Below are 25683 nucleotides of genomic sequence, written 5' to 3'. Positions count from 1 at the left end.
TATTTATTACATTAATCAATAGTTCTTTCTCTTTCATAGTATTAGTCTTTACTAAATACTCGTCAAATGAATAAGAGTCGATGCAAACTACTATAAGCATCTTCGGCAAAGTAAGTTGTCTACCTAGTAATCTGGTCCAAAGTCGTATGAAAAGCAATCGCGGTATCTAATAGTCAGTGCACACTGACTTTGTAATCTGCGAGCTCTCGGTCACAGTCAGGGCAGGCAAGTGTCCCATTTCAATTATTCCAACTCATATTAAAAATAACTTGGCAACGAATACTGCTATTATATTCAAAACTAAACGCATAGATCGGCGTAATCGAGATCTTTAGAACTTTAACCAAGCATGAAATCTTTTCATTACCAATTTAATAATCAAGAAAGTGAATGATATTTAATTATCAATTAAAATTTGATTGGAAATTAAAAGTTTGATATTAGAAAATTTTTATATTTTCTAGTATTGATCGTATCTTAGATTGAATTTCGCTATGAAAATTTGATATCTAGAAAACTCTCAACCAAGCGGACTCGTGCAATTTGTTTTTATTATTATTGTTACGCTTCTGGTTGCCTTGTTGGTCGGGTTGTGCTTTGTCATCCAAGGTCATGTGATGCGGCCGCTCGCGCAGCCGCCCCTCATATATATATCCTCGGACTTGTATTGTACCGGTAGTTCTTCTCTCCTTCGTCTTCCTTTCACACTACCAAGCGTACGATGAGGTAGTACTGCAAGACTATTCTTCTCCAGCCGTAACAATTACAGCTTTTATAACTACTATCTTACTCAAGTTATAAATATAATCGAAAAGTTGATGTTCTTGAATTTTTCGCCAAAGTGTCCGAGCTCTTTTCGATTTTACAATTGTAAATTTTGCGTAACAAGTATTATTATACTTATTTCAATCATAGAAATATATAATATTTCTTATAGATAAAATATGATTCACTTACCCTCGATTCGTACATCTAATTTTTATTGTTATAGCTTTTTTCGTTATTGACTTATTCTTAACACAAATCGCGATTCCGGATTCTTTTCGATAGAGAATCAAAAACATTTTTTTGTTTTTTACGATTTGCAACTTAAATAACTTAATAATGAAAAGAGCTATATTGTTAAAAATCGAATGCGTTGGTCGGCGGCATCGAGCTCTTTAAGAGTATTAAATTTTTAATATCATAGCTTTATTCGGTGCCAAGTCATTTCCAATACAAGTTGAAATGAGTGAAATGGGACACTTGCTTGACCTGGGACACTTGCTTGCCCAGACTGTGACCGAGAGCCCGCAGGTTACAAAGTCAATAATGCACTGACTATTACGCTAGCTACGTAGTACCTACTACCCCCTCCCATGAATAAATGTCGGACCCAGTTTAGGCCCATAAATCATAGAGCGGTGGTTTCTTGATGGCTCAAAGCCCTGTCGACTCCACTATATAGACTAAATACTGGCTCAAAGATATCAGTTGATTGGTTTAGGCCCTAGTAAGATCCCTTGCGAAATTATACTTTCGACATTTAAGTATTCATGGGAGGGGGTAGTACTACTTACCGGTACCTACTCAGTCGGAGGGCTAGGAACACGTGGGGGGCCTAGAGCACAGACCTTGTAGTTGCGGAGTCACCTTCTTCTTCCATAGCTTCTACCTTCGAGCTAATATATCGACCTTCTTATCTCTTAGACTCCGCGTTCAGCTCGTAAACAACCCCGAGAGCTGTTCTTAGGATTCTCGTAACTAGCAGTCAAACCTGCTATAAACAAATCTCTTCGAAGCAACGCTTCTTTGTTACGGTGCTGGCAGGCAGGCCTTGGTTGGGGGAATGGGGGATTAGTCAGCCGAAGCTAGCGGCCGCCCCAAGTAGAAGTACCGGTACAAGACCTCTCGGCCCTCCTGTACCGGTATTCTAGGTCTTGCTTCCTCGTCTCTCCTTCTCATTACCAAGCCTACGATTAGGAAGTACTACCATACTATCCGTCTCTAGCCGTAGCATTCTTGATCAATCTTCAAAGTTTCAGCTTTTTAAACCATCTGATTACTGGACTACAAAGAAAAGCCAACACCGAAAACCGAACTCAGTAATCAATCCCAAACAACCGATATGCAAGATCATCTCGAAAGAGAAGACCGAACGCTATAAACTCCGCCGGAAGAAACGCTTAAATCACGACTCAAGCAGAACAAGTCACCTTACTAATCTCATCACCAAGAACCTTAAAAAAAAAACAAAAAAAATATATATCCAATCCAATCCGCATCCAACTTTCCTCGTATTGTACCGGTACCGACCAGAACCACCCCCCCCCCCCCCCCCCCCCCCCAAAAAAAACCCAAACCTCTAACCAGAACACACCGCACCTAGGTACTCACGGAAAAGAAAAAAGAAAAGAAAAAACGCATTGCGGACAAGGTTTCCACATTTAACTCTCTGCTGAAAAAGAATCTCTTCGTAGCAGCCCGACTACCCCTCTACGAGATGGCCGTGGTGCAAATTGCCTTACCGGAGGAGGGAGGGGGCATCCCGTCGATGAAATGAAGCGGGTGGAATTCTGTTCGAAGAAGATGAGCGATGTATGTATATGTATATGTATGTATATGTATATATATGTATATGTATATATGTATATATGTATATATGTATATATGTATATATGTATATATGTATATATGTATATATGTATATTTACTTCGGTGTGCTGATGCGCCCATTCAAGCGAGGTCTGACAGGAAAGTAGGACCGGAGGACCCCCGGGTGAAATGCCACCTGAAAAAAAAAAAAAAAAAAAAAAAAAAAATATATATATATATAATATATTTAACAGATACGTCGTGCATCTGAACGAGAGACTCGTTGAAAGAATGGGAAGAGGAGGAAGAAAGAGCAGGAATCGTATCGTAAAGATGGGAAAATTTTCGGATTGGGAAGGAAGGGAATAAACAAGGGGGGGGGGGGCAAGGGGAGGGGTATAATATAGATTACAGATTACTGTTTTTTTTCTTTCTTTCTTTCGTGCATATATACATATATACATACACCCCCCCCCCCCCCCCCCAAGTCTATATTTACTAAAGGCGTTTTCACGTATCCTAGTACGTGTAGCAGAAGATCCCGTTCTGCGTCGTCATTGCGTCCCGGACCTGCATATCGGGAGCCAGGCCGCGCATGAGCATCCAGTCGTCGAGGCTCGCCTCGGGCGGCGTCACGCCGTCGAACTGGTCCTGCGTCCGGGGCCCGGCGTACTCGGTGTTCCGCTTGCCGGGATCCCGTTTCTGCCAGAGGGTCCAGGCGTGGTCGACCTGGCCGTGGTGGAGGTAGAAGATCGGGTCTGGAGAGGGCCGGAGTCAGCGGGGAACCGAACTTCTTCTTGAGATGCAAGGGAGGGAGAGGGAGAGGGAGAGGGAGAGGGAGAGCGAGAGGGAGAGGCAGAGGGGGGAGATCAGCAACACGTACCATTGGGCGACGTGCTCGGCACCATGTCACCCCCGATGCCCGAGTGGACGGCGCCGTGGGGCGTGCTCTCGAGCTGGAACCGGTACGTGGCATAGTCGGCGCTGGCCTGCACGTTGGCCAGCATCTCGGGCGAGTAGAACTCGCCCAGCATGCGGCCCGGCAGTTCGGTCCCGTTGTTCCAGGTGCGCGTGAGACAGTGCGGGTTGTACTCATCGGTGATGTACGAGGGGCGGAGGTCCTGGAACGGTCCGTCGGCGACGCAGCGCCGGGTGTTGTTCCCATCCTGCTCCGTGCGGTCCGGCGACCCGTCGCCGCCAAAGCCGGTGGTGGCGTCCCAGATGGTAGAGGTGGACGGCGACAAGCTGTCGAGGGTCCAGTCCCAGTACCTGTGGAGGGAGAATGGGTGTGAGCACGGATGTGGATGCATGAGGGCCGGTGGAAGATTCCCACGCGACGCCTCTCTCACGAAGCGAAGAAGGGAAGAGGAGAGCAGAGAAGAAACTTACGGCAGATTGCCTATGTATCCGCATTCTTTCAGCGCGGCTTCGTAGACGTGAAGGAAATATCGATGCCACGGCAAGAAAGACGCAACCGAGTGGACTGTGTTTTTCCAATGGGATTCTCATCAGCACCCCGTCACGTTGGAGGACCACCCATCACGGGGGGGGAAAGGCTCACTCTCATTGCTGAGCTGACTGTGCACATAGGCAAAGTCGTCGTAGAGCGGAGTCGACAGGGAGATCCGCGACGGTTTAGTCGTGAGACAAAGGACCGCATCGACGTAGCTGATCTGCTCGTCCCGAGGGAGACTGCGCCATTCTCTCCTCACGCTCGGGTTGGTGCAATTGGAGCGACGAAAGATATGTGCTGTTCTGGTTCCGGTTGTCGTGGTGGTTGGGGTGGCGGTGGTGAGAGTCGGGAGAGCCGAGAGCGTCAACGCGATGAGGGAGATGGGGAGCAGCATCTTGTCGGATCTCGTCCTGGAGTTGCTGGAGGACATCGGGACCGTCCCGTGTTCTTGTACATTTCTTTTCCGCCGTATAAGCTTTATTTACCGACCTCGTATTTCTCTCTGAGTGCTTGCTTGCTTGCTTGGGAGTTAGGGATTGATGAGCCTCAGACCTGGGAGCCAGGAATAGGTACAGTAAGTAGGTTTATAGTTCCCGCGGGCTTGCTTCGTCTCGGACGGTGCCCATGTCAGACGTCGATCTCCGACGTCTGACATCGTCAAATTGCCAGTACCGAGCTATATATACTAAGATATCAAAACACTTTCCAAAAACAATTCTCCATCCATGCCATGTCCGGTGTCAACATGTCGACCATTTTTCGAATCCAACGAGACCTGCAGCGTCGTCGCGCCATTGGGTCAATTACCGAGGCCAAACGACTACCGTAAACAAGCCCGCACCCCCTGGTCGGGCCAGCGCATCGGGGGGATGCCGGTAAGGCGCGCCGGCTACTTATACTTACGGAGATACCCACGGTACGGGCCTAAGTGTTACAGCCTGAGGATGCTTTGGGAGCCTTAATCTCCATTTTAAACCTCCTGATTTTCCTCCCCTCAATGTGTAACAATTGCGCCTGCGACGTAGTCCGTGGTACACATTCAGAGCTCTCTATCTGTGGCAAACTCGCCAAGAAAGCTTCGCGACTTTCATTTGAAGGGGCTCGCTTATATATCTGCTTTCGGAAAAGTTCTGGACTGCGCGAGCTACAGTAGGGCTGCTTGAAGGTTCATTACACATCATCCTCATACAAGTAGATAATCGACTTCTAGATCTCGGGATGCTTGCAGCCAAGATCTCGCTGTCCGAATGGATAACCAGCTACCTATTCATTCAGCTAATTCTGTATGATCAAACGCCCCCTCCCCTCTCCTTCCTCCTCTTCCCCAAGATTGCCTTTCCAACCAAACTACCATTCGCCTTGCCCATCTCCCCCGTAATCCACGCCCCAATCTCCGCCATCCCGTCCAGATCCACCCCCGTCTCCATCCCCAGGCTCTCCATGAAGTAGACCAGGTCCTCCGTGCTCACGTTCCCCGTCGCGCCGGGGCTGTACGGACAACCGCCCAGCCCACCGACCGAGCTGTCGAACCTCCGCACGCCGTGCTCGAGGCTCACCGCCGTGTTGACCAGCGCCTGGCCGTACGTGTCGTGGAAGTGCATCGTGAGATCCTCGTTCCGGATCCCCGCCGCCGAGAGCGCACGCAGGAGGGCTGCCGTCCGCGGCGCCGTGCCCATCCCCGTCGTGTCGCCGAGGTCAATCTCGTCCGCGCCCATCTCCATCAGCGAGCACGCCATCTCGGCCACCCGGTGCGGATCGACGTCGTACCCTTCGAACGGACACCCAAGCACGACGGAGATGTACGCGCGGACCCGCAGCCCCTGGCCTTTGGCGCCGGCGATCACCTCCTGGAACCGGAGCAGCGACGTCGCGATATCGGTGTTGAGGTTCTTTTGCGTGAACGTCTCCGTCGCTGCCGCGAATACGGATATCTCTATGAACGGCCTTTCGCGCTTCTTCTCTTCTGCGCCGACGGCCAAGCCGTTCGCAGAGGGGGTTTCGCCTGCCTTGGAAGGGTCGCTGGGCGTCGAGAACGTTTGGTAGGCTTTCGGGTACTGTTTCAGTATCGCCAGCGCGTTCTGCAGTCCCTTCGCGTTGGGCGCAAGGAAGGAATAGGATATCGGGTCCAGGGTGTTCGGGGGGTGTTTGAGTAAATAGGACAGGATCTCAGAGGAGTCGGCCATCTATTTTCCTCCTTGATGTTTTCTTAGCCCAATCCTCTCTACCGTGGTGTGTATGTTTGTGACGCGAGAGATTGAACAGACCTGGGGGACCCATTTCGGCGCCACGAAGCTGCCCGCTTCTATATCCCGTAGGCCCGTCTTTGCCAGCCGCTCTATCAGCTCTATCTTCGTCGTTAGCGGGATTATGGTCTTTTCGTTCTGCAGGCCGTCGCGTGGGCCGACTTCGACGATCTGGACGTGGTTGGAGGTGGTGGGGGCATGATGTTGTTGTTGTCGTTGTTGTTCTTTGTGATGGGTCGCGGATGATTCGGTTGCGGTTGATAGACAGCGCAGGCAGCGAAGGTGGGTGCGAGAAGATGGGTTCTTGAGTTGGAAAAGAGGACGTCGAGAGAGAGGGCGGAGGAGCATGGCGAGGAGTTGGATTGAGGTTCGGCGTGCGCAGGTTTGGAGTTGATGAGGTGAGCTTGTATTGTGGTGCGGGAAATGCCGGGGTGGAGCTCGGGGGAGCTTTGGCCATGTTGATTATCGATGTGTAAGCGATGCGATGAGGAGAACAGAAATATATAAAATTAAAACAAACAAGGTATTTCACGAGCTTTACAGAATAAAACCAATCTATGATATCAAAGGTTGCATAATCCAATTCAGATCATCCTTGGGCACGATCAATGGCAAAAAATAGAAATAAAAGAACAAGACAAATAAAAAGATCCATCATCAGCAATAAGGTCTTCGATTCATCACTTGGGTATCTGTACTATGCTATACTATATTATACTATAAAGACTGGCTTGTTTTCTTCATCCCAGGTTCAGCAAGCCACGCCATCCCAGATTACCATCAAAGCTTTAAAAAGCCACTCATCCACTCATCCATCTATGCATCCAGTCATTCATTCATTTATTCATTCATTCATTCATCCATCCATCCATCCATCCATCCATCCATCCATCCATGCTAGAAGGTTCCCGATTCTCGGCGGTAACGAATCCTGAATCCCAACCCCTTCGCATGCGTAATACTCTTCCCCTCTCTCTCTGCCTGCCTGTCTGTCAGGGATATTCTCTCTCTCGTCATTCCATCGACCGGCTACCGCAGCCTGCCACACCGCACGTTCAAAACAATAAAGCTAAGGTGTATAAATATCGCGAGATCAGGTCCGGAGGAGGGAAGAAGAAAATCCCCCCAAAATATCCAAGCGCAAAAGATGTCGTTGCTGATACCGGCAGTTCTGCAGAGCGTAGGTGATCGTTCCATGGGATAAGTAACCGGTAGGAGCGCAGGACCGGGGAGCGAAGTTCATTAGATTAGACCTTGCCCGGCCGCGTGCGTTCGGGGAGAGCCCACGGTTGCGCAACGACGATCTGCATGTCGCTTGTCAGCTAAAACTCTTCCCTTCCACAATATGCACTGGTACGCACCTCTCCTTCACTGTAGGCCCAGAAATACACCACCATACCGATGGTGTAGTAGATGGCCGGGTTCGTGTTCTGGTACAGCAACGCCGCCGCCAGCGCCGCGAGCGGCAGCACCACCAGCCGCGCGGCGATGCTGCGGTGCAGGGCGCTCCCGGCCAGGAACTTCAGCGGCCACTCCCACGCGAGCATCACGAGGCCGAGCACGACATTGATGGTCTGCAGGATCGGGAGTGGCTTCACGGCCACGTCGAGGTTCTTGGTGAGGAAGTCCCAGAAGATCTTGGGCCAGAAGAAGCCGTGCACGCCGCCGGCGATTTGGTCTTTTTCAAGTTAGTTTTTCTTTCTTTCTTTCTGCCTGATGGATTGGTGGGGGAAGGGAGAGGAAGGGAAGGAGAGGGGACATACAGATGCTGGCGGTGAGGACAATCAGGCGAGCCCAGTGGTTCTTGATGAGTTTTCCCATTCTCGTCTAAAAAGTCGTCCCTTCGTCTCGGTTTGTCCGACGATCGATCCTGGCTGCCCGTCTGAATTCCTTCCCTAAAATGCAGTGCCGTTCTCCCACAGAAGCGTTTGCCGCAAATGACTCGAGCAGATTAAAAATGACCAGATGGAAGACTTGACTGGTGACAGTCATGAATAGACAATGGCGGATGAGCTAAATTGATACGGTGGTCCACGTCCCAAACCGACGGACAGGCAGGAACGAGAGTGGAGTGGCGCGGACGAGAGAAATAATGACAGGTGGACAGCGCTGGCTGGAGCAACAGAGGCGACGGGTTTGTTGATGATGAGGTTGAGATGGTAGAGATGTCGGTGCCGAAAGGGAGTTTTCCGGGCAAAGGCAATTGGTTTGGTCTGCTTCTTCGGTTGCCGCTTTCTTAGCAATTGGACCTGGTCCTGGGTCCTGGTTCTGGATATTCGGCTAAGGAAGAACAGACCAAATGCTCGGAATCTGATTCTCTCTGACAGCTGACATCCGAGCGATGGGACGGTGTTGCGAGGCAGGGCTGTCGTTGTTGATGTAGTTAACTGACGGCTGTTTAGGATGTGAGATGGGAGGGGAGAAGGGGTGAAGGGGAGAAGGGGATAAGGGGTGAAGTGGTGAAGGGTTTGAAGGGTTTGAAGGGTTTGAAGGGTTTGAAGGGTTTGAAGGGTTGGAGGAGGGCGAGGTCGGGTCGAGTCAAGTAGTAAGTAGCCACATGATAGGGCAGACCGACCAAGCGATCCGTCCATCCGCCTATGCATCCATCCAATCCATCCCATCCCATATGCCGCAGAAAGGTTGGCGGTAACAGTAGGATGGGATGGGATGGGACAGATGGATAGATGGATGGATGGACGGATGGACGGATGGATACACTGCATGCGGCGTTGTTTACTTGAGCGGCCTTGATTGGCGAGGGATCAGGGGCGGCCCGGGCCCGGCGCGTAAGTACAGTAGCTCGGTAGACTTGTCTTCGCTTATCAGACCCTGAAAAAGGTGGGGAGGTGGGGTGGTGGGATGGTGGGGTTGGTGGGCCATCACGGAGTTGCACCGTCACCACTACCGACCACCACTACCGACGACCACTACCGACCACCACCAACCGACCACCACCAACCGATCACCACCAACTGAACACCACCAACCAACCAACCACCTTTTCAAACTCCGACCGTCACAGGCCCAGCTTAAAGCCAAGCAAGATCTCACCGTCCCAAGATGCATTCTCGTCTTGCCCACGGCGACGGCGCTTACCCATCCATCCAATCCCATCCCGTACCACTCGACCGTACTTGCTATTTTACGTAAGCGGCTCCGAACACACAGCGGTTGCATCCCCACGCGGATTGGCTATCGCTGGCCACGTGGTCAGTCGCTCCGTACGTTATCGATAAGCCAAAACTCGCTTCTGGACTCGCTTCTCGCCAAAAGTCACGAGACGGTAGCGACCTCTGTCGTCCCAGGTACTTTCTCTTCGACGTTGGATCGAAGCTTGGTCTCATTCATATAGTAGGTAGTACCTCACCTGAACATGAAGCACCGGCAATACTTACATTGAGCCTCAAAAAGCATGGACGTTCGTCTGAACGTGGGCTTGCCGAAAATAGAAAATGGAAAGTATCACGATTCACATCCATCCCAGCTACAGCCTACCGCGGCTCGAGGAACCAGCTCACACGTTGATGACAAGGATTCATGTGTAACACAACGATTTCAAAGCCGGTTTCTTTTCCGGACTTTCCATCGGTTGATATATACATACAAACATACATACCTCATGGCGTAACAAAGGCAGTTACGTATGAGAGGAGTGGGGCTTTGGATAAGGGACGTACGTAACTCTGAATTGACATTCAAGAAACGGCATGGCGAGGCGGATGCCAAAGAAGTGGTGAATCATCGCCAGATCATATTCTCGGAACGTACTGGTATCTGTCTATCTATCTATCTGTCTATCTTCCCCCATAGGTGGCTTCCGTCAGTGGTTCGTTCCGCCTTTCTTCGCCCGCTTGTGAACGGGCACCTTGGACAGAATGTTGGAATCGGCATCATCGGAGGCCTCTCTCTTGCCCTGCATGGCTCGGGGCGTGACCGGGCGAGCTTTCTCGGGGACAACCATAGTTTCGTCATCTGAAGGGCTCTCGAGTACTCGGGAGGCTCTTGCAGGTTGCACATTTGGTACGGCCCGTCCGTCGTTCCTTGAGCCCCCAGGCGGTGGCCGAAAGTCACGCTCGAGTACATCGGCCCGGTCGTCCCGGCCCAAAGCTGGTGAGTCCTGCGCACGCAAAGAGCTCTGAGCAGGGTAGCGAGATGCGCCGAAAACGTGAGATTGGCTCTGATTTGATTGCACCACTTGCGCATCTGACCAGGTGGTGGCCGAAAAGTCACTGTATGCAACCCTGGCTGTCATACTGTCCACTGCGTCCAACTGGGCTTGAAGCTGTCGATTCGTAAGATCCTCGCTTCGAACAGTGTCACCGGGCTCACATCGGCGGCCACCAACCACAGCCGGAATATAAAGCTCAAATGTCGTGCCTTGTGGCATTGGAAGAAGCTTCAGGCCCCGGAAGATTACGGGAACATCCTTTCGGAGATGCGAAGGTTTAGCGCTGGACATCGAGGCAGCTAGCTGAATACTCTCCCCTTGAACTTGCTGTTCTTGGTATCGAACTTTCTGGTCTTCAACTCCAACTTGCTGGTCTTGGACTCCAACTTGCTGGTCTTGGACTCCAACTTGCTGGTCTTGAACTCCAACTTTCTCGTCTTGGACTCGATCGTTTCTTGTTCTTTTCGTAGGGCCAATAAGGCGCGCGGTTCCTGCAGGGTACCGGAGGGCCTTCCGGAAATCTGTGTCCTTGCTACCATGACATTTGCCGTCGGCTACGCGCAAGCACCCCGAGCATCGAGTGGTCTTAATCCAGGCTTGATCCCCAAACTTGGTGGCGCGGCCGGAGCGGTCATAAGGATTCCAGCTCTTCCGACACTTCAAGCCCCGTTCTTGACATTTAACACAGGGGTCTTCCTCGGGAGCGTCAGCGAACTTATCAATCATTTGGGCTTTGTAGTATTGAATTTCATGGTTTGAAGGGTGCAGATTCTTCAGTGGACCAAAGGGGTTCTTGCGCAGCTCTGCATCTGTCCAGCCTTGAATTACGCTATTGAAATTCTCGACAAGCTTGTAGGTAGCAAGATTGCGAACTTTGCTGCATGGCCCACGGGGACGACCACGGGGGCGAGTGTCGCTCATCTTCAAAGGGGCCTGGTCGTGTTAGGAATAAAGTCAAAATGTAGGTACAGGAGAGGCTCTTTCACTTCACTTGCCACCGCAGCGCTCTCATGATCATCCATTGCAAGATGACTTTTACGCAATATGCGACGAAGACCCGCGTGTAATTCTGACGACAGCAATTGGTATTCTGCCGACGTCAATTGTTTTGATTCCATGTTGGCAATAGATGTAAGCTCCTCGGAAGAATCGCGTTGAATGCCGATGTTGAGGCGTCGTTGAAGTCAGAGTGGTAAATGTCTGGTGTAAGTACGAAGTGTTGAAGCCCTGGTCACGTGTCAATACTTTCTATTACGTAATTCTGAGCAACAACTCCGTGTCATCTCGTCCACGACCACGACCACCACCAGCAACATCAGACAGCACGAAACTCTCAACAAACATCGCCGCCGACCTTATCAAACACTTGCAGTAATCCTCGGTGGAACCGCAGCTATCCCCATACCCCATGGTGCAATCCAATTGTCAGGTCTCCACCGCCCTCGACTCGACTCGACGCGCGAGATGTAGATCCATTTGACCGTTGTGGTCCAAGTATCGATTTTCCTACTTCTTACGTCTATCTTTGTCATGGCTTTTTCTTTCTCTTGCAAATGTGTGTCATAGTATCTGGATATCTATCACTCCAGCCTCTTTCTCGAAGTTGACGGCCGTGTTGATATCTGCGTTCGAGTTTTCCTTCTTCTCACTTGTTTTCATGTCATATACAGTCGATGCCGAGTCAAACTCAACCTCAGTCACAACTTGCTCCTCTTCAGACCTCTTTCAATGGACAACTCAAGCGATCCAAAGCCATACTGGCTGCCCAACTTCTTCAGATCCGAACAATCCACCTTTCTAATTCCACCTCACGAGCGAACATCTCTCCTTGAGCCCATTCACGCGAATCCAAATTCATCCCCATCCGCATTAGGCGAAGCATCCGACGTGGACGAAGACGAGTCTACATTCAAGCAATGGGTTACGGAATTCTTCATGCTGCTGCGCGGCTCCGTGCCTGTGATATTGGCCTACACACTCCAGAACTCTTTGCAGACGATCTCGATTTTGATAGTTGGGAGGCTGAGTCCTGAGAAATTGGCTACGGCAGCTTTCAGTTATATGTTTGCTATGTGTACCGCATGGTTGATTGCGCTGGGAGGAACAACTGCCTTGGACACATTGGCTTCGTCGACTTTTACAGGAAGCAAGAATCCCCACGATCTCGGGATCTTGCTACAGCGGGCTTTCGTCGTCCTCACTGCTTTCTATATACCGGTTGCTGTCTTGTGGGCATGCTCTGCTCCAATCTTCAGATTACTGGGGCAGGAAGAGTACCTCTGTGTGGATAGTGCCAGATTCCTAACGGTATTGATACCAGGTGGTTTAGGCTATGTTTACTTTGAGGCTATGAAGAAATACTTGCAAGCCCAGCGTCAGTACCACCAGGCCCTCTTCCCACGACTAAAGCTCACAAGACCCCAGAAATCATGCGCCCAGGTACCTACGTTCTCCTCCTCACCTCTCCACTCAATGCAGGCCTCAACTACCTCTGCGTCTACACCTTCAAGATGGGCCTACTCGGTGCGCCCTTTGCAACCGGAATTGCTTACTGGATATCTTTTTTCCTCCTTGTCGCCTACTCTCGCTTCGTTGCCGGCTCGGTCTGCTGGGGCGGCTGGTCTCTTGCCTGCTTGCACAACATCAAGACATTCGCTCGCTTAGCAATTCTCGGCGTCGTTCATGTTGGCACGGAATGGTGGGCTTTCGAAATCGTTGCCTTGGCTGCTGGGCGGCTAGGCACGATCCCGCTCGCTGCGCAAAGTATCATAATGACTACGGACCAAGTCATGAACACGGTCCCCTTTGGCATTGGCGTTGCTGCTTCAGCACGAGTTGGTAATTTGCTAGGATCACGCAATGCGAAGGGTGCGGCTAGGGCGGCGAATGTGGCTGCTTTTTTGAGCATTGTTATGGGTGCCCTTATCCTCATCATTTTGATGTCCGTGAAGGACTCCTTCGCCAAGATCTTCAACGACGATGTTGCAGTTATCAAATTGACAGCGCAGGTCCTTCCATACGTTGCGCTCTTCCAGATCGCGGATGGCTTGAACGGAAGCTGCGGGGGCAGCTTGAGAGGAATGGGACGACAGCATATCGGGGCTGCGGTAAATATAGCAAGTTATTACATGGGAGCATTACCGTTAGGCATCTGGCTGGCGTTCCATGGGTGGGGACTGAGTGGACTCTGGGTTGGGCAGTGTATAGCGCTGTATCTTGTCGGGGCTATCGAGTGGATTATCGTCGCGTGGAGTGACTGGGAGTGGCAGGTGGAGAAGGCGTTTGAGAGGATGGATAGTGGGGACAGGGTGGAGACTGGGGAGGGAGAATCCTTGGCGGAAGGGCAGGCGAATGGAGAATTCCGGTGAGAAGTTTAGATATACTCGATAATAATGGCTGGGAAAGGGTTCGATGGTGTTTGGAAATGCGTTTTTCCATCGTCAGACGACCGAGCGAATCGGATTTTATTATAGTGCCATAACACCTTCCAGTTTTTCCATCCTTTCTGCATGGCAGCCTGTAGACCGTCATAAATTCTGGAACTTCTCTTTTTGTATAGAGTCCGGCTGCGACTGATGTCTTTGATTGATAATGGACCCTCTTTCTGTTCTTCCCCCACCTCGCTTAAGTATCTCGCCAAGCGACGACGACAACAAAAGCAACACATCTCCACCGAGAAAAAAGTCCGCAGAAAGATTTGCAAGATCTCAAAACGAGCTCCCACCTTTGCAAATGTACTCCGTGGACACAAACTCTTGATCACTGCGTATCATGCCCTTTACAGATGCTCAGATTCGAATACAGCCTGTCGATAAATAGTTAGTTAGTTGCCTTTTACACACGTCGTTAGTATGGCGTATTAGTCCGAAAAACCTTCCGATCTCACCAAATGTTTTTCTTCTTTCACCTGACTTGGAAAAAAAGCCTTAAAGGGATCTTTCATCATACTGTATGGGGTGTAATACAGATCCGACTTTGGAAACTATCTCACGTGGAGTGCGGGAGCTTTGGTGATTGATTGATAGATATAAAGGGAGTAGGTAGGTTGGTTTAGGTAGGTGTGCATCTATTTGTGAAAAGTGTAAGCAAGTAGGCTAGTCACGCAATCAAGATTAGCACAAGCAAACCCCAACCCCAGACCCAACTAAGTTAACTAATTTCTCCCCCGAATTCCAAAGCGAAGCCCCTCCCCCCCAAGCCTCGACAGCAACCAACCGGAACGACCAGACGGAGTGAATCTCAAGCTACCTATCCCGCCACAGCACCTCAGCAATTTTTTTTTTTTTCACGCCGCGCACAATTTGCAAATGCAATTTCGCGACACAATACGCCCTCACTCACTTCGTCCTTCGTCCTAGTCCGACGACTCAAAAGTAAAGTACATTTCCGAAAGTATTCCGCCAGCAGTGTGCCAGAATCGGCATTGGGAGAGAGCCCCGAGACAGGAGCCCGCTTGCTCGCTAGACGCGAGAAAATGTGCCGAGCTCGGTACGGTTCTGTACGAGAGATGGGGGCCTTTGTCGTTGACATGACATGACGCGACAAGCCCGGGGCGGTTGGTGTTGGATTCGAGAGTGCGGGTGGTGGTGGTGGTGGTGGCGGCGTCAGGGATTTTCTATCGGAGATGGGGAGGGGAGGAGTGAGTGAGGAAGTGAGTGAGTGAGTGAGTGAGACTGTTATATAGTCCCTGCCTCCCGTCAGTACTGTTTGCGCAAGGAAGGAACTGTGAAGGGGAGCGGTTTAAGGACATTGATGAATGAAAGGTAAGATTAGTGCTAGCCTGGATCCGAAAATTGCAAGTACTGCGAAGAAAATACTTGCGGCGTGGAAATCAACCAGGTGAAATTGAGACGAGAAATCGCTTCAAATGCTCAACACCTCCACCCAAAATCCGCTCTGGGCCCAAAAAAAAAAACATAATCGGATACAGTGAATCGTAAACAGTGAATCGTCTCCTTCATCTCTCTACACATTCATACCCCCCAGCTCCCCATTGCCCCGGTGCTTGCAATCAAGCTCCCGCTCCCCACACTTTGGCCTCCGAAATCCCAATAATGGCGACTACTCCCACTGTTTCTCGCCTTTGCATTCCCGCTCATATTTTCGCTTGCACAGCTGCTACTGCCTCTCCTCAGCACTGGACTTCCTGAAACAGGGACGCTGGCCCGCCACGTCCTCCGCTCGTTGCTGCGGCGTCGCTCCCCTGATTTGACAAGTGGGTGATGTTGCCGAACTCGGGCAGCACGTGCGGCCGTATCTGCTGTACTTGCTGTTGCGAGGTGCGAGGTGCCGACGGTGGTCAAGTTTAGAGTGGCAGCGGGGGAAGCAAAGTTGAATTTAGAAGCGAAGCGTAGGTGGAGGTAGCGAAACACCATTTTGATATCGAGGTCGCGCTCCCATTCTTCACGTGTCAGGGGTTGGGAGATGGGGCTGGTGGCGCGAGGCGTGGCGTCTTCGTCGAGAAGAAGAGACGGGGCGAAAGAAGTGCTAGATATCGGGATGGAGACTGGTTCGGTTTGAAGGGTTGGACGGAATTGAGGTTCTGGAGATGAGAGGGTCGAGGCGTCGAGGATTGGTTGGTTTCGCGTCTCTGGAATGACGGGTAGCCCGGCGTAGGGGAGAGGTGTTTGTTGGGAGTGAAGGTAGGTTGAAAAGGCCCCAGGGTGGTCGGAAAGCTGACTGACCAAGATCCCCAGTTCTCTGGCCACTCGCTCCAGAATTCGATGTTCCCAGGTGGACTCATCGTACTTCTTGGACGTTATGACGGATGTAGCAGTGGGCCTCGAGGATGTGTGGTTGTCGTCGTCGTCGGGAAGAGCTTCACCAAGGAGGAGGATGGCGAGCAAATCGTCGTCAATACCCATCAAATCCCGAATGACCCTTTTCGTGATTCTGTTCCAGAATCCATCGCTCTCTTCGTCCTGTGCCTCTTCGCTCTCCACGTGGCTGAAAGTCGCCAGATCCTCCTGCTTCCGATCCTCGATGATAGACCGCCTCTCACTGGACATTGACTGTTTCCTCTTCCTCGTCTCCTTCTGAATTTCATCCACCAGCAGCCGGCTCTGCTCCATCCGCCACTGCTCAATCCTTCTCATCCAGTCTGCGTCCGCGACCCGTTCACCCGTTTCCATCTTATCCACTGCCCCTTCCACGCTCTCTCTCCTCCTCTTCACCCTTCGCGGATTAAAGCGTTCGAAGGCATATAAATGTTCCTGCACATCCTCGCCCATATTCGTCTGATCCAGACGGAAACTCCCCAGGCCATCGTGGGTCGGCAACACGGTGCCTGTGGCCCCAGCACTCTCTCTGTATAGGCTTCCCTCGGCCCTGAAAGCAGGCAGATGGCTGTCCAGGCTGTCCAGCTCGCCATCCTCTTCCTCTTCCTCTTCCTCCTCGATGTCCTCCTCTGAACCCTCTTCGTAACCATAGCTGCGAGCAGCAGTGTCCAAGCTCCCGAAATCACTAATCCTTGAAAGGTCCTCGGTGCGCGTCTTCGCTGTGGAAGTATCGTAGCCGCGGTCTGTCGTCGATGCCGCGGAGGGTGCGAACAGGATCCATTCCTGGCTGTCGGCGACGCGATTCTGCTGCGACTGCGACGGCGACGGCGGCGAGACCTGGTGCTGGTGCTGGTGCTGGTCTTGTGGCTGGAGCTCTACGGGCGAGGTATGGACTCGTTGGGCCGTGTGGAATGTGGGTTGACGGAAGGCCATCGTGGGTGGGTGTTGGGGGCAGCGGGATCTCACGAATGTAAATAAAGAGAAGTCATCCAAGACCTTCTATTCGAGGCAAGTCGTGTGTTGTGATATGGAAATACTGATACGAAGGAGTGAGATGAAGATGAGATGGGATGAGACGAAATGAAGCGGGATGGATAAGGGGTAGATGAAGTTGAATCAGGTGGGCGATCTATCTATAGGTATCGGTATCTACCGTGCCTTATCTAGGTACCTATCTCTTAACACGAGACCCAGAGATCACGTGCACCCCCCCAATACCATGCCGAACTGCTATGGACAACGGTATGGAGTTGCTGAGTTGGTGAAGAGGGCGAAGACTGATCGGGACGTCATGTACATCGAGAGCGATGAGGGCACGACTGTTTACGAGACGGCAAATCTTCTTGCATTGCATCTCTGTCATCGCATCGTCCAGAGGGAGCACTAGCCAGCCACCGTCCGGGCAAGCAGCTCCCCAACTCCGCGCGCCTCATCACCCCCATGAGATCCCACACCAATATAAAAAATGTAAAAGTACACGTTCCGCAGATACGGTACAGCGCCTCACAGCTTGGCCTTCACATCACTGGCGGTTGCACTGGCTTCCCTGTTCAATACCACATCTCCACCCTTGTCGCTGTCGCCGAAGAAGATGACCTGCACAGTCAAGTCGTCCCTGAACCATGTGAGCCAGAGTGCTATTTACGAGACAGGGGAGGGAGAGCATACCTGTACCGCCGAGAATACGGCGACGGCAGTGTCAACAACGCGCAGAGAACATCTTTGTCCTTCCCACCCAAGGCGTTCCTCACCAGATGCGTAGCAACGTTCTTGTCCTCCACGACGAACCTCTCGGACTCGCCCCCCTTCACACCCCATTGCTGTTGTCTGATGGGCGTCTTCTGACCATCATTTGCACCATGCTTCTTGGCACTTTGCTCGACCGGCAGGCCCTTCGGCTGACCAAACATCTTCGCCCAGGAACTCCCATTTGCTTCCCCGGATTGCTTCTCGATCCATTGACCTACAAGTCCCACAACCTCCTCGTTTGTAAGCATTTCCCAGAGACCATCAGTGGCCATGACGACAAAATCGCCCTTCTCAGGCTGGATCTTCGTAGTGGTGACAACAGGCTCGGCAGTCACGTACGGTGGAGTACGGAGGAGTTGCGAAGGGGTACGCCCGAAAAATGATTGCTTGAGACGCTCTGAAACTTCGCGAGACCATTTGTATGTAGCGTCTCCAAACGCACGCGACGGCTCCAATCCTCCAAGTACTCGACCATTGCGGACGACGTTGGGTTCTCCCGGATGTTCCTTTCGCATGCGGGCTTCCTCCTCCGGATTGCCTCCGGTTTGGTCGACGGACAAGGGAGTAGCTACCCATTTACCCGACTCCCCTCGTCTACCGAGAATGGCACGAGAATCTCCAGTGCAAGCTACGCGGAGGAGCTTGGACTTGCTGTCATAGAAGGATAGGAGAGCGCAAGATCCCGAGAGAGCTGGTGCGAGGACCTCGGCAGCGACGAGCTTGGAGTTGGCTTTCAGAACCTTCTCCACGCTTTCGTGTACGATTTCGTGGTCAAGTCGATTGAATCCAGTCTTTATGGCTGCTTCAATGGCTTCAGAGGAAGGGGTACCGACAGATGGATCGGCCAAGGCGGCATTGTACGTCGAGTTGAGTTCGCGGGCGACGAAGCTCACCAGAACCTGTCGGAGTTTCGCAGAGGTCGTCCAGCCCCTGCCAATGTTAACAACATCCTGCAGGTTTGCTGCGTGCACTCACGAATGGCCATCAAACACTCCCCAGAACATCCAATCACTCGAGGCATGCTTCGTCGCAGTGGCTAACGATTGAGGTAGCTCGATGATTTTCTCCACATGGTCGTCTTCGATGGGATCGTTGCTGGGTATCTGAACAACATCGTATCTTACAACACCATTTCCGCGTCCAACCAGGTATGATTCTTCGTTCCTCCTCAGCTTCTGAGTAGCTTGATCCGGTGTCAACATTTCCAAGACTTTCCTGCCCGACTCGTCCGTGTCTTTGGATATTGGTTCGTCGCCAGGGATAGAACGCGTGTACAATGTGTCCGGCCCAACAATGACAGTTTTCCTCTCAACGCTTTGCTGTCCAGCTGGCAGAGGGCCGTAGACATTTCCAGAGGTCGTGAACCCCGTAGACTGCTGCGCCTGCGAGCCCGCGTCAGTGTGATTCCGGGCTTGGTATTTGTAGGTGTACCATGCGCCAAATCCCACCAGCCCGGAAAGAACAGCGACCGAGACTCTGCGAATATACATGGACGATAAGGAAGAGGAGGCTCTGTGGGTGGTGTTGTTGGTAGTGGTGGTGGTTGGTGCATTCTTTAGACGTTTCAAATGAGGTTTTGGGCCACCGGAGAAGTGTCGGATGCCCGAAGCATAGGAGGAGGTCCGAACTGCTTGGACAGCTGCTCGACGCATTTGGATCGTGGTGAGGAGGAGGAGGAGGGGGGGGAGGAGGTGAGATGAGGGACCGTACGGAGTAGATAGATGATGGTGTCGGTATTGACGGTGCGACAATAGCTCTGAGTGCGATTCGGATATGGGAGCTTGTAGCAGGCCGACCCGCTCTTTCAGCCTCTCCCTTCCTCGTTGTCAGCCTTGTCTCAGGGGATAACCACGTTCTGGTGGGCGCTCTGATGTGAATTGGTACCTTAGATATAGAATCCACCCTCGCTGTAGTGTCTTGCAATATCCGGGAATTGAGTGTCACATAGTTCCATCATCTGTAGATTTTATATATTCCGTAAATGTTGGCGGCCGGCTGCGCATGACATGGCCGGGATTCCGCCGGAGGGGTGCGTCATTCGCCGCTCGGAGGTGGGGAGCTACATAGACCATCTCACTTCAATACTCAATACTTACTTCCATAGTTACTTATTCGCTTCAGATAATCCTCTCATTCCTAGTCCGACACAAACTACAAAATTGGTGCACAGCTCCCCCCCAAACTCGAGCACGATACCCAGACAGTACTGTCATCATGTCCAGCAGACAGTTGCGGAAACTACAGCAGCAACGGGAACTGGAGCAAGCGCAACTACATCCCCAGGCAGAGGAGCAATCTGAGGACGAGCCAGTGGCACCCGTGAAGACGAAACCTGGATTTTCGTTTGCAGATCTCGCAGACCTTGAAAACGAGGAGGAAGAGGAGGAGGAAGAAGCGGGCCAGGACAGTGTCACGGAGGAACCAACTGCGACAGCCAACCCCCCTTCGTCGAAAAAGCCCAAGAAGGCAAAGAAAAAGAAGAAGGCAAAGAAGGCAAAGGGGGTCGATGCGGAGAAGGATGAGCCTAGGGATGGGAATGGGAAGGGGAATTGGGCCGGCGGGACTGACGATATCGATGCTGCGTTGCGCGAGTTGGCGCTCAAGAGCCCACCCGGGCACGTCGACACGAGATTGACGGTTGACCCGGAGTACGAAAGGGTGTGTTCGCTGCTAGGCATCAACTCGCAGCACCTGAAGGTTGCGAATGAGATGAGGAATCTGTTCGGCAAGGCTGCCGTCGAAGTGATGGACGAGCCCGGTGGTCCTGCTGGACGAGGAGGGAGAAGGTCGAGACAGCGGGCCCAGAACCAGCAGGTCGATCTGGAGACGGCCTTGAAAGGCCATCACCTGCCAGGCAAGGGCCTTTCGGAGCTGACCTTACGACGAAACATCTTCATTCAGGGGAAGGATGACTGGCCAAGAGCGACTACTGGAGGCCTGACAATGGCTGTGGTAGATGATACGACAGATGATGGAACGGTCGAGTTTCGCTACGTCCATGATCAGGCCTATCAGAGTCTACAGCAGACCTTCTTTGGTTTTGTAGAAATGGGGGATCCCCAGAACCTGATTGCGCTCCTGACGAGGAATCGTAAGTCTGCTTCCGGGGGGTGGTGCTACACATAACTAATATATCCTAGCTTACCACATCTCCCTGCTCATACAAGTAAGTAAAATTGCCAAGGACCAGACAGACCACGCGTTATCAGCAGACCTCCTCGAACGCGCTCTTTTCTCCTTCGGACGAGCATCGACATCTCTGTTCAGCACCAAGCTATCCCAAGGAAAGGCTCGACTTGATTTCGCTCGACCCGAGAACAGGGAACTGTGGTTGGCGGCATATCAATATATCAAGTCACTGCTCATGAAGGGAACTTATCGGACAGCACTGGAATGGGCAAAGCTGATCCTCAGTCTGGATCCAGAAGAAGATCCATATTGCATGCGGCTGCTCATCCATCAACTCTCCCTCAAAGCTCAGGAGTTCAAGTGGCTGCTAGACGTCTCCCAGAGTGAGATGTCCGAGATTTGGGCACCATCATACCTGGGGAAATGTCTTGCGGCATCGCACACCACACCTTCTGTCGCATTTGCGGCCCTGCAACTAAAGGAGGGCACACAATGCCGAAAGCTGCTTGCCGACTCGATGCAGAAGCTTCCCTGGCTGTTCACTCACCTCTTTAAAGAGCTCGGCCTTGATGCACCACCCAGCATATGGGGCGCCATCCCACGAACCGAGGCGGAATCCCTCTTTACGGAAATGTATGTCCTCCAAACGAAAGACCTGTGGAACACGCCGGAAGCTACGGCCCTGCTTGTGGAAATAGCCTACACGATCTCAAAATTGGACGTGGATTCAATCCCGAAGCTTGGTGATTCCCACATGACGTTGGATGTCGTGCGCTTCGTCTACTTAGACAACACCCCTGCCCTCATGGCTCTTGCACCAAGTCACTTACTCCATAGAAGCAACAATTCCGACTCTGACCCGTTGCCACCAGATATCAACGTGTATTCATATGAGCATCAACGGGCCGCAATCGAAGGCCGAGACCGAGGCGCGCCAGGAGACGCTTTTGGCAATTTCCTTAACCCGTTTGCAGCCATGCGGGGACTGCTGCCCGTTCTGCGGCCCGGCGCGGACGATGACGATGACGAAGTTCTGAGGGACCCTGAGGTTGTGGAATTTCTACGGAGAGAAATGGAGGAGTATGAAGCCGGGCATCCTGGGCACGATGCCGATGACGACAGTGGAAATAATGATGAGCCTCAGGACGGGATCCGGGGTAGTTACAACCAACCTCCTGTAAGTATGGCGAGGAGACTCTTGAACATGCTCTGGGGAGCTAGAATGCCGGTCGGAGAAGAGGACGGCGAGAGTGAAAATACAAATACGGATAATGAAATGGCGGAGCTGCCCGGGCAGGAGAGCAGCGAGGACGAGATGCCGGGGTCGGTAGACACGTAGAGTAGAGCATACATTGAACGCCAAATAGTCGAACATAGCCAGTCATTTCTGGAGTTTGTTGTTGGAAGTTCATAGTTGGAAGTTCGTCTCAAGTGAATATCCGTATTTTCTTGACACTTATGCGAGGCTGAGAGAGAGAGAGAGAGAGAGAGAGAGGGCTGAGAAAGAGCCGCATGGCGTTGAAGCTTGAGTAAGTACTGTGAGCTGTCGGCTACTTGCTTAGTAAAATCGGCTGCCGCAGCTAGGTTTTTTCTGAGCGCAGAAGATACTCTAAAGCTAAATTTAATCTCTAATAGGTTTATTAGCTGATGAGAAAATTCCTGTCTAGATAATTAGGTAGTATCTGAAGTTGTGGTTTAGTATAGCCCCTGATCAAATCTTGGAATGGGCCGCAAAAACCAACACGAGGGTAGGTAGTCCCGAGGATGCGAGCAACAACATGAAGTACCACCTTGCACACTTGCCTACCTACTCACCTTTCGAACCTGGCACTCTTGCTCGCCCTCCGCCTCCGGGCGTCACAAGGATGAGGTAGCAAAGGTACTGATTCGAATGAGAGTCCCCCCATAACTCAAATAAGATGCCTGACTTTGGCCTGGATGACGATGACCGAGGTATGTGCTATATCCATATATACAAATACCATATGCCAGCAAGAACTAACTGTCTTGGATTTCCAGCTTCCAATGGTAGCTCCGACAACGAACAGGATGAGCTCATGGACGATGCTGATGATAATGAAATGGATGTAGACGTGGAAGGGGAAGATGAGGATGGGGATGGCGATGGGGATGGGGATGGAGATGGGGATGGCGATGGGGATGGCGATGGCGATGGGGATGGCGATGGGGATGGCGATGGGGATGGCGATGGAGATGGAGATGGAGATGGGGATGGCGATGGCGACGGCGACGGAGACGGAGACGACGACGAGAACGAGAATGAGAACGACGAAGACCAATACGAAGGAGAAGATGATGACGACGACGCCCCCGAGCCAGCTTCAGTCGCCCAACCTCGGAGACCTAGTATTCCACCTCCAAACACCAGCTCCGAAGACACGCCTACGGCCAACCAGATCAATGGTGGACCTACATCACAGCCTAGACCAGTTGCCGATTCAACTTCTGCCTCCCCACGAATCTCTGCAGCTCCTTTGCGATCGCCCAAGTTTCGCTATGAAGTGCGCGCCGAAGCTCTCACTGCATCGTCCTACGATATAGTACCTACCATGGCGGCGCCGCAAAGCACATCGATCAACGCCATAACAGCGACACCAGATATGAGGTATTGGTTCACAGGGGGTACAGATTGCTTCATACGGAAATATGACGGAGCCGCAACGGTCAATGGAAAGATACTCCTGACTGTGGCGCAACGACACCCTTTTGTGGATAGTGTGGTCAAAGCTGGAGTTCTGATGACCTACTGGGACAACCAGGAACCCCCGCCGGTGGAAGATGACAAGAATCCCAAGGAAGACAATGAAGAAAAGGAAGAGAAGGAAGAGAAGGAAGACAGGGAAGATCAGGAGGATAAGGAAGAGCAGGAGGAAAAGGAAGAGCAGGGAAAGAAGCAGGCGGAACCACCACTCTCGCCAGTATATTCGTTGGCTGTTCAATCAAAAGCGTTATGGCTACTTTCTGGTTTGGAATCAGGAGCTATTAACATATACAGTATACGGCATCAAGAAGGTTCCAGGATCCACTCCATGCGGCATCACAATTCAGCAGTTTCCGCTCTTGCCTTGGCTCAGGACGAAAGGTCGGTTCTTTCCGGCAGTTGGGACAAGAAGGTTCTTGATTTGGATTTGGATACCGGATCTATCAAGAGGAGTTTCGAGGGCAGTGGTGGCCAGATATCTGCCATCGAGGTGCGGCCAGCCTCGTCTTTCCCTGTACCAGAAGAGTCGTGGGAGCCTGTGCCGAAATCCGAGACGTTTTCCAGCAACAACGACAGGCCTTTCACGAACGGGACGCAAGGTGCCGATGGAGCGACTCATGAGCCGGAAGTGAATAACGAAGATGCGCCTGGGTCTCCCGCCGACTCGCTGTTTGGCGGTGGGAGTGACAATAACTCGTTGTTTGGAGAGACAGCCGGTGAAGGGGCACCATCCGGAGGAGTGTTCGGAGATGAAGATGACGAGTTTTCCATGGCAATTGAGTCAGGTTTGGACACCCGGGAACAAACCGATGCACAGGGTGATCTGAGTATGGGAGAAGCCCCTCCTCTCGTTCCAGAAGCTACAGAAAATGGCATGGGCGAGACTTCGAAGTCGGATGGCACTCATTTGGAGGAAGAGCCTCCGCCACATATTGTGGTAGCTAAAACCCAAGATGCGGTTGCAACCTCGGACTCTACGTTTCTCGCCGCATCCATAGACGGCACACTACGAGTATGGGACAGGAGGCAACCGAACCCTGTAGCACGAATCGCGACCAGGCATGGGGTTCCCCCTTGGTGCATGGCAGCATGTTGGTCGCCCGATGGCAACTTTGTCTACGCAGGCCGACGGAATGGAACCGTTGAAGAATTCAGCCTGCACCAAGGCCTGAAGAGCCCGAGCCGAACATTCAAATTCCCCCAGGGAAGCGGCGCCGTCACAGCCGTTCGAGCCATGCCCAATGGGCGGCATCTGATATGGTAAGTCTGTCCCCGGCATGACTATTTATTTACTACCGAGAAAGAAAGCTTGGGACTGATTTGGTTTAGTGCATCGCACGACATCCTCCGCCTCTACGATCTGAAGGAGCAACAGTCCGCGAAGCACTCTACGGTGCCGTTCTTGATCGTTCCAGGACCCCCGCGAGCGGGTGTCATCAGTGCGTTGCATATCGATCCTACTTGCAGGTATATGCTCTCCGCGGCAGGAAATCGCGGCTGGGAGGGTAGCAATACCGAGGTGTTGATTGGGTACGAGATTGGGATCCCGCCGTAAAAAGGTGGTAGGTGACGGGTGAAGGGCCGACCATCATCCCAGGCGTCACGGCGGTAGCGGCGGCAGCGTCGGCGGCAGCAATTTGGCAGTTTGCACTCCTCGAGGAGGAGTAGCTCCGCTCCAGATGTAAGCGAACTTCAGCCTATCGACCACAACTATGTGGAAGTAACGCTGAACAATGCGGACTCAAAGAAGAACGTGCCACATTGGAGACGGCACTACAGACGAATATCTATTGTTTCATTGGAGGCGTTCACATACCACGGGATCGGGGATTGGGTCTAGTTGCTATGGACCAAGCGTCATCATGCAC

At 51.9% G+C, this 25683-nt stretch overlaps 9 protein-coding genes across 9 annotated transcripts; 3 read left to right on the top strand and 6 right to left on the bottom strand.

The window, feature by feature from the left end:
* Window positions 1-3093: 3093 nt before the first annotated feature.
* On the bottom strand, window positions 3094-4457 carry L3040_001182 (uncharacterized protein; the record flags this gene model as incomplete). The annotated part of the gene is made up of 4 exons (XM_066155455.1): window positions 3094-3332; window positions 3458-3843; window positions 3964-4057; window positions 4136-4457. 4 exons carry the CDS (start codon window positions 4455-4457, stop codon window positions 3094-3096), a joined length of 1041 nt encoding a protein of 346 aa, XP_066013467.1.
* Window positions 4458-5316: 859 nt separating this feature from the next.
* Window positions 5317-6618, bottom strand: L3040_001181 (uncharacterized protein; the record flags this gene model as incomplete). Its single annotated transcript, XM_007293194.2, has 2 exons — window positions 5317-6210; window positions 6292-6618. 2 exons carry the CDS (start codon window positions 6616-6618, stop codon window positions 5317-5319), a joined length of 1221 nt encoding a protein of 406 aa, XP_007293256.2.
* An 899-nt stretch (window positions 6619-7517) lies between these two features.
* Window positions 7518-8091, bottom strand: L3040_001180 (uncharacterized protein; the record flags this gene model as incomplete). Its single annotated transcript, XM_007293193.1, has 3 exons — window positions 7518-7574; window positions 7632-7948; window positions 8034-8091. 3 exons carry the CDS (start codon window positions 8089-8091, stop codon window positions 7518-7520), a joined length of 432 nt encoding a protein of 143 aa, XP_007293255.1.
* Window positions 8092-10090: 1999 nt separating this feature from the next.
* On the bottom strand, window positions 10091-11556 carry L3040_001179 (uncharacterized protein; the record flags this gene model as incomplete). Its single annotated transcript, XM_007293192.2, has 2 exons — window positions 10091-11371; window positions 11425-11556. The coding sequence occupies 2 exons, from the start codon at window positions 11554-11556 to the stop codon at window positions 10091-10093; spliced, it is 1413 nt and encodes a 470-aa protein (XP_007293254.2).
* Window positions 11557-12166: 610 nt separating this feature from the next.
* Window positions 12167-13806, top strand: L3040_001178 (uncharacterized protein; the record flags this gene model as incomplete). Its single annotated transcript, XM_007293191.2, has 2 exons — window positions 12167-12812; window positions 12863-13806. The coding sequence occupies 2 exons, from the start codon at window positions 12167-12169 to the stop codon at window positions 13804-13806; spliced, it is 1590 nt and encodes a 529-aa protein (XP_007293253.2).
* A 1605-nt stretch (window positions 13807-15411) lies between these two features.
* Window positions 15412-17148, bottom strand: L3040_001177 (uncharacterized protein; the record flags this gene model as incomplete). Its single annotated transcript, XM_007293190.2, has 1 exon — window positions 15412-17148. The coding sequence occupies one exon, from the start codon at window positions 17146-17148 to the stop codon at window positions 15412-15414; it is 1737 nt and encodes a 578-aa protein (XP_007293252.2).
* A 570-nt stretch (window positions 17149-17718) lies between these two features.
* L3040_001176 (uncharacterized protein) lies at window positions 17719-19398 on the bottom strand (the record flags this gene model as incomplete). Its single annotated transcript, XM_066155453.1, has 4 exons — window positions 17719-17830; window positions 17884-18894; window positions 18940-19346; window positions 19396-19398. The coding sequence occupies 4 exons, from the start codon at window positions 19396-19398 to the stop codon at window positions 17719-17721; spliced, it is 1533 nt and encodes a 510-aa protein (XP_066013466.1).
* Window positions 19399-20178: 780 nt separating this feature from the next.
* L3040_001175 (uncharacterized protein) lies at window positions 20179-22432 on the top strand (the record flags this gene model as incomplete). The annotated part of the gene is made up of 2 exons (XM_007293188.2): window positions 20179-21055; window positions 21105-22432. 2 exons carry the CDS (start codon window positions 20179-20181, stop codon window positions 22430-22432), a joined length of 2205 nt encoding a protein of 734 aa, XP_007293250.2.
* Window positions 22433-23012: 580 nt separating this feature from the next.
* On the top strand, window positions 23013-25370 carry L3040_001174 (uncharacterized protein; the record flags this gene model as incomplete). Its single annotated transcript, XM_007293187.2, has 3 exons — window positions 23013-23046; window positions 23113-25075; window positions 25145-25370. 3 exons carry the CDS (start codon window positions 23013-23015, stop codon window positions 25368-25370), a joined length of 2223 nt encoding a protein of 740 aa, XP_007293249.2.
* Window positions 25371-25683: the final 313 nt, after the last annotated feature.

This window comes from Drepanopeziza brunnea, assembly GCF_022702325.1.
Source record: "Drepanopeziza brunnea f. sp. 'multigermtubi' strain 214-2 chromosome Unknown ctg1, whole genome shotgun sequence".
In the NCBI taxonomy this organism is placed as follows: domain Eukaryota; kingdom Fungi; phylum Ascomycota; class Leotiomycetes; order Helotiales; family Drepanopezizaceae; genus Drepanopeziza; species Drepanopeziza brunnea.
The sequence above is the reverse complement of the archived record's forward strand: the minus strand, read 5'-3'. Positions and strand labels throughout refer to the sequence as shown.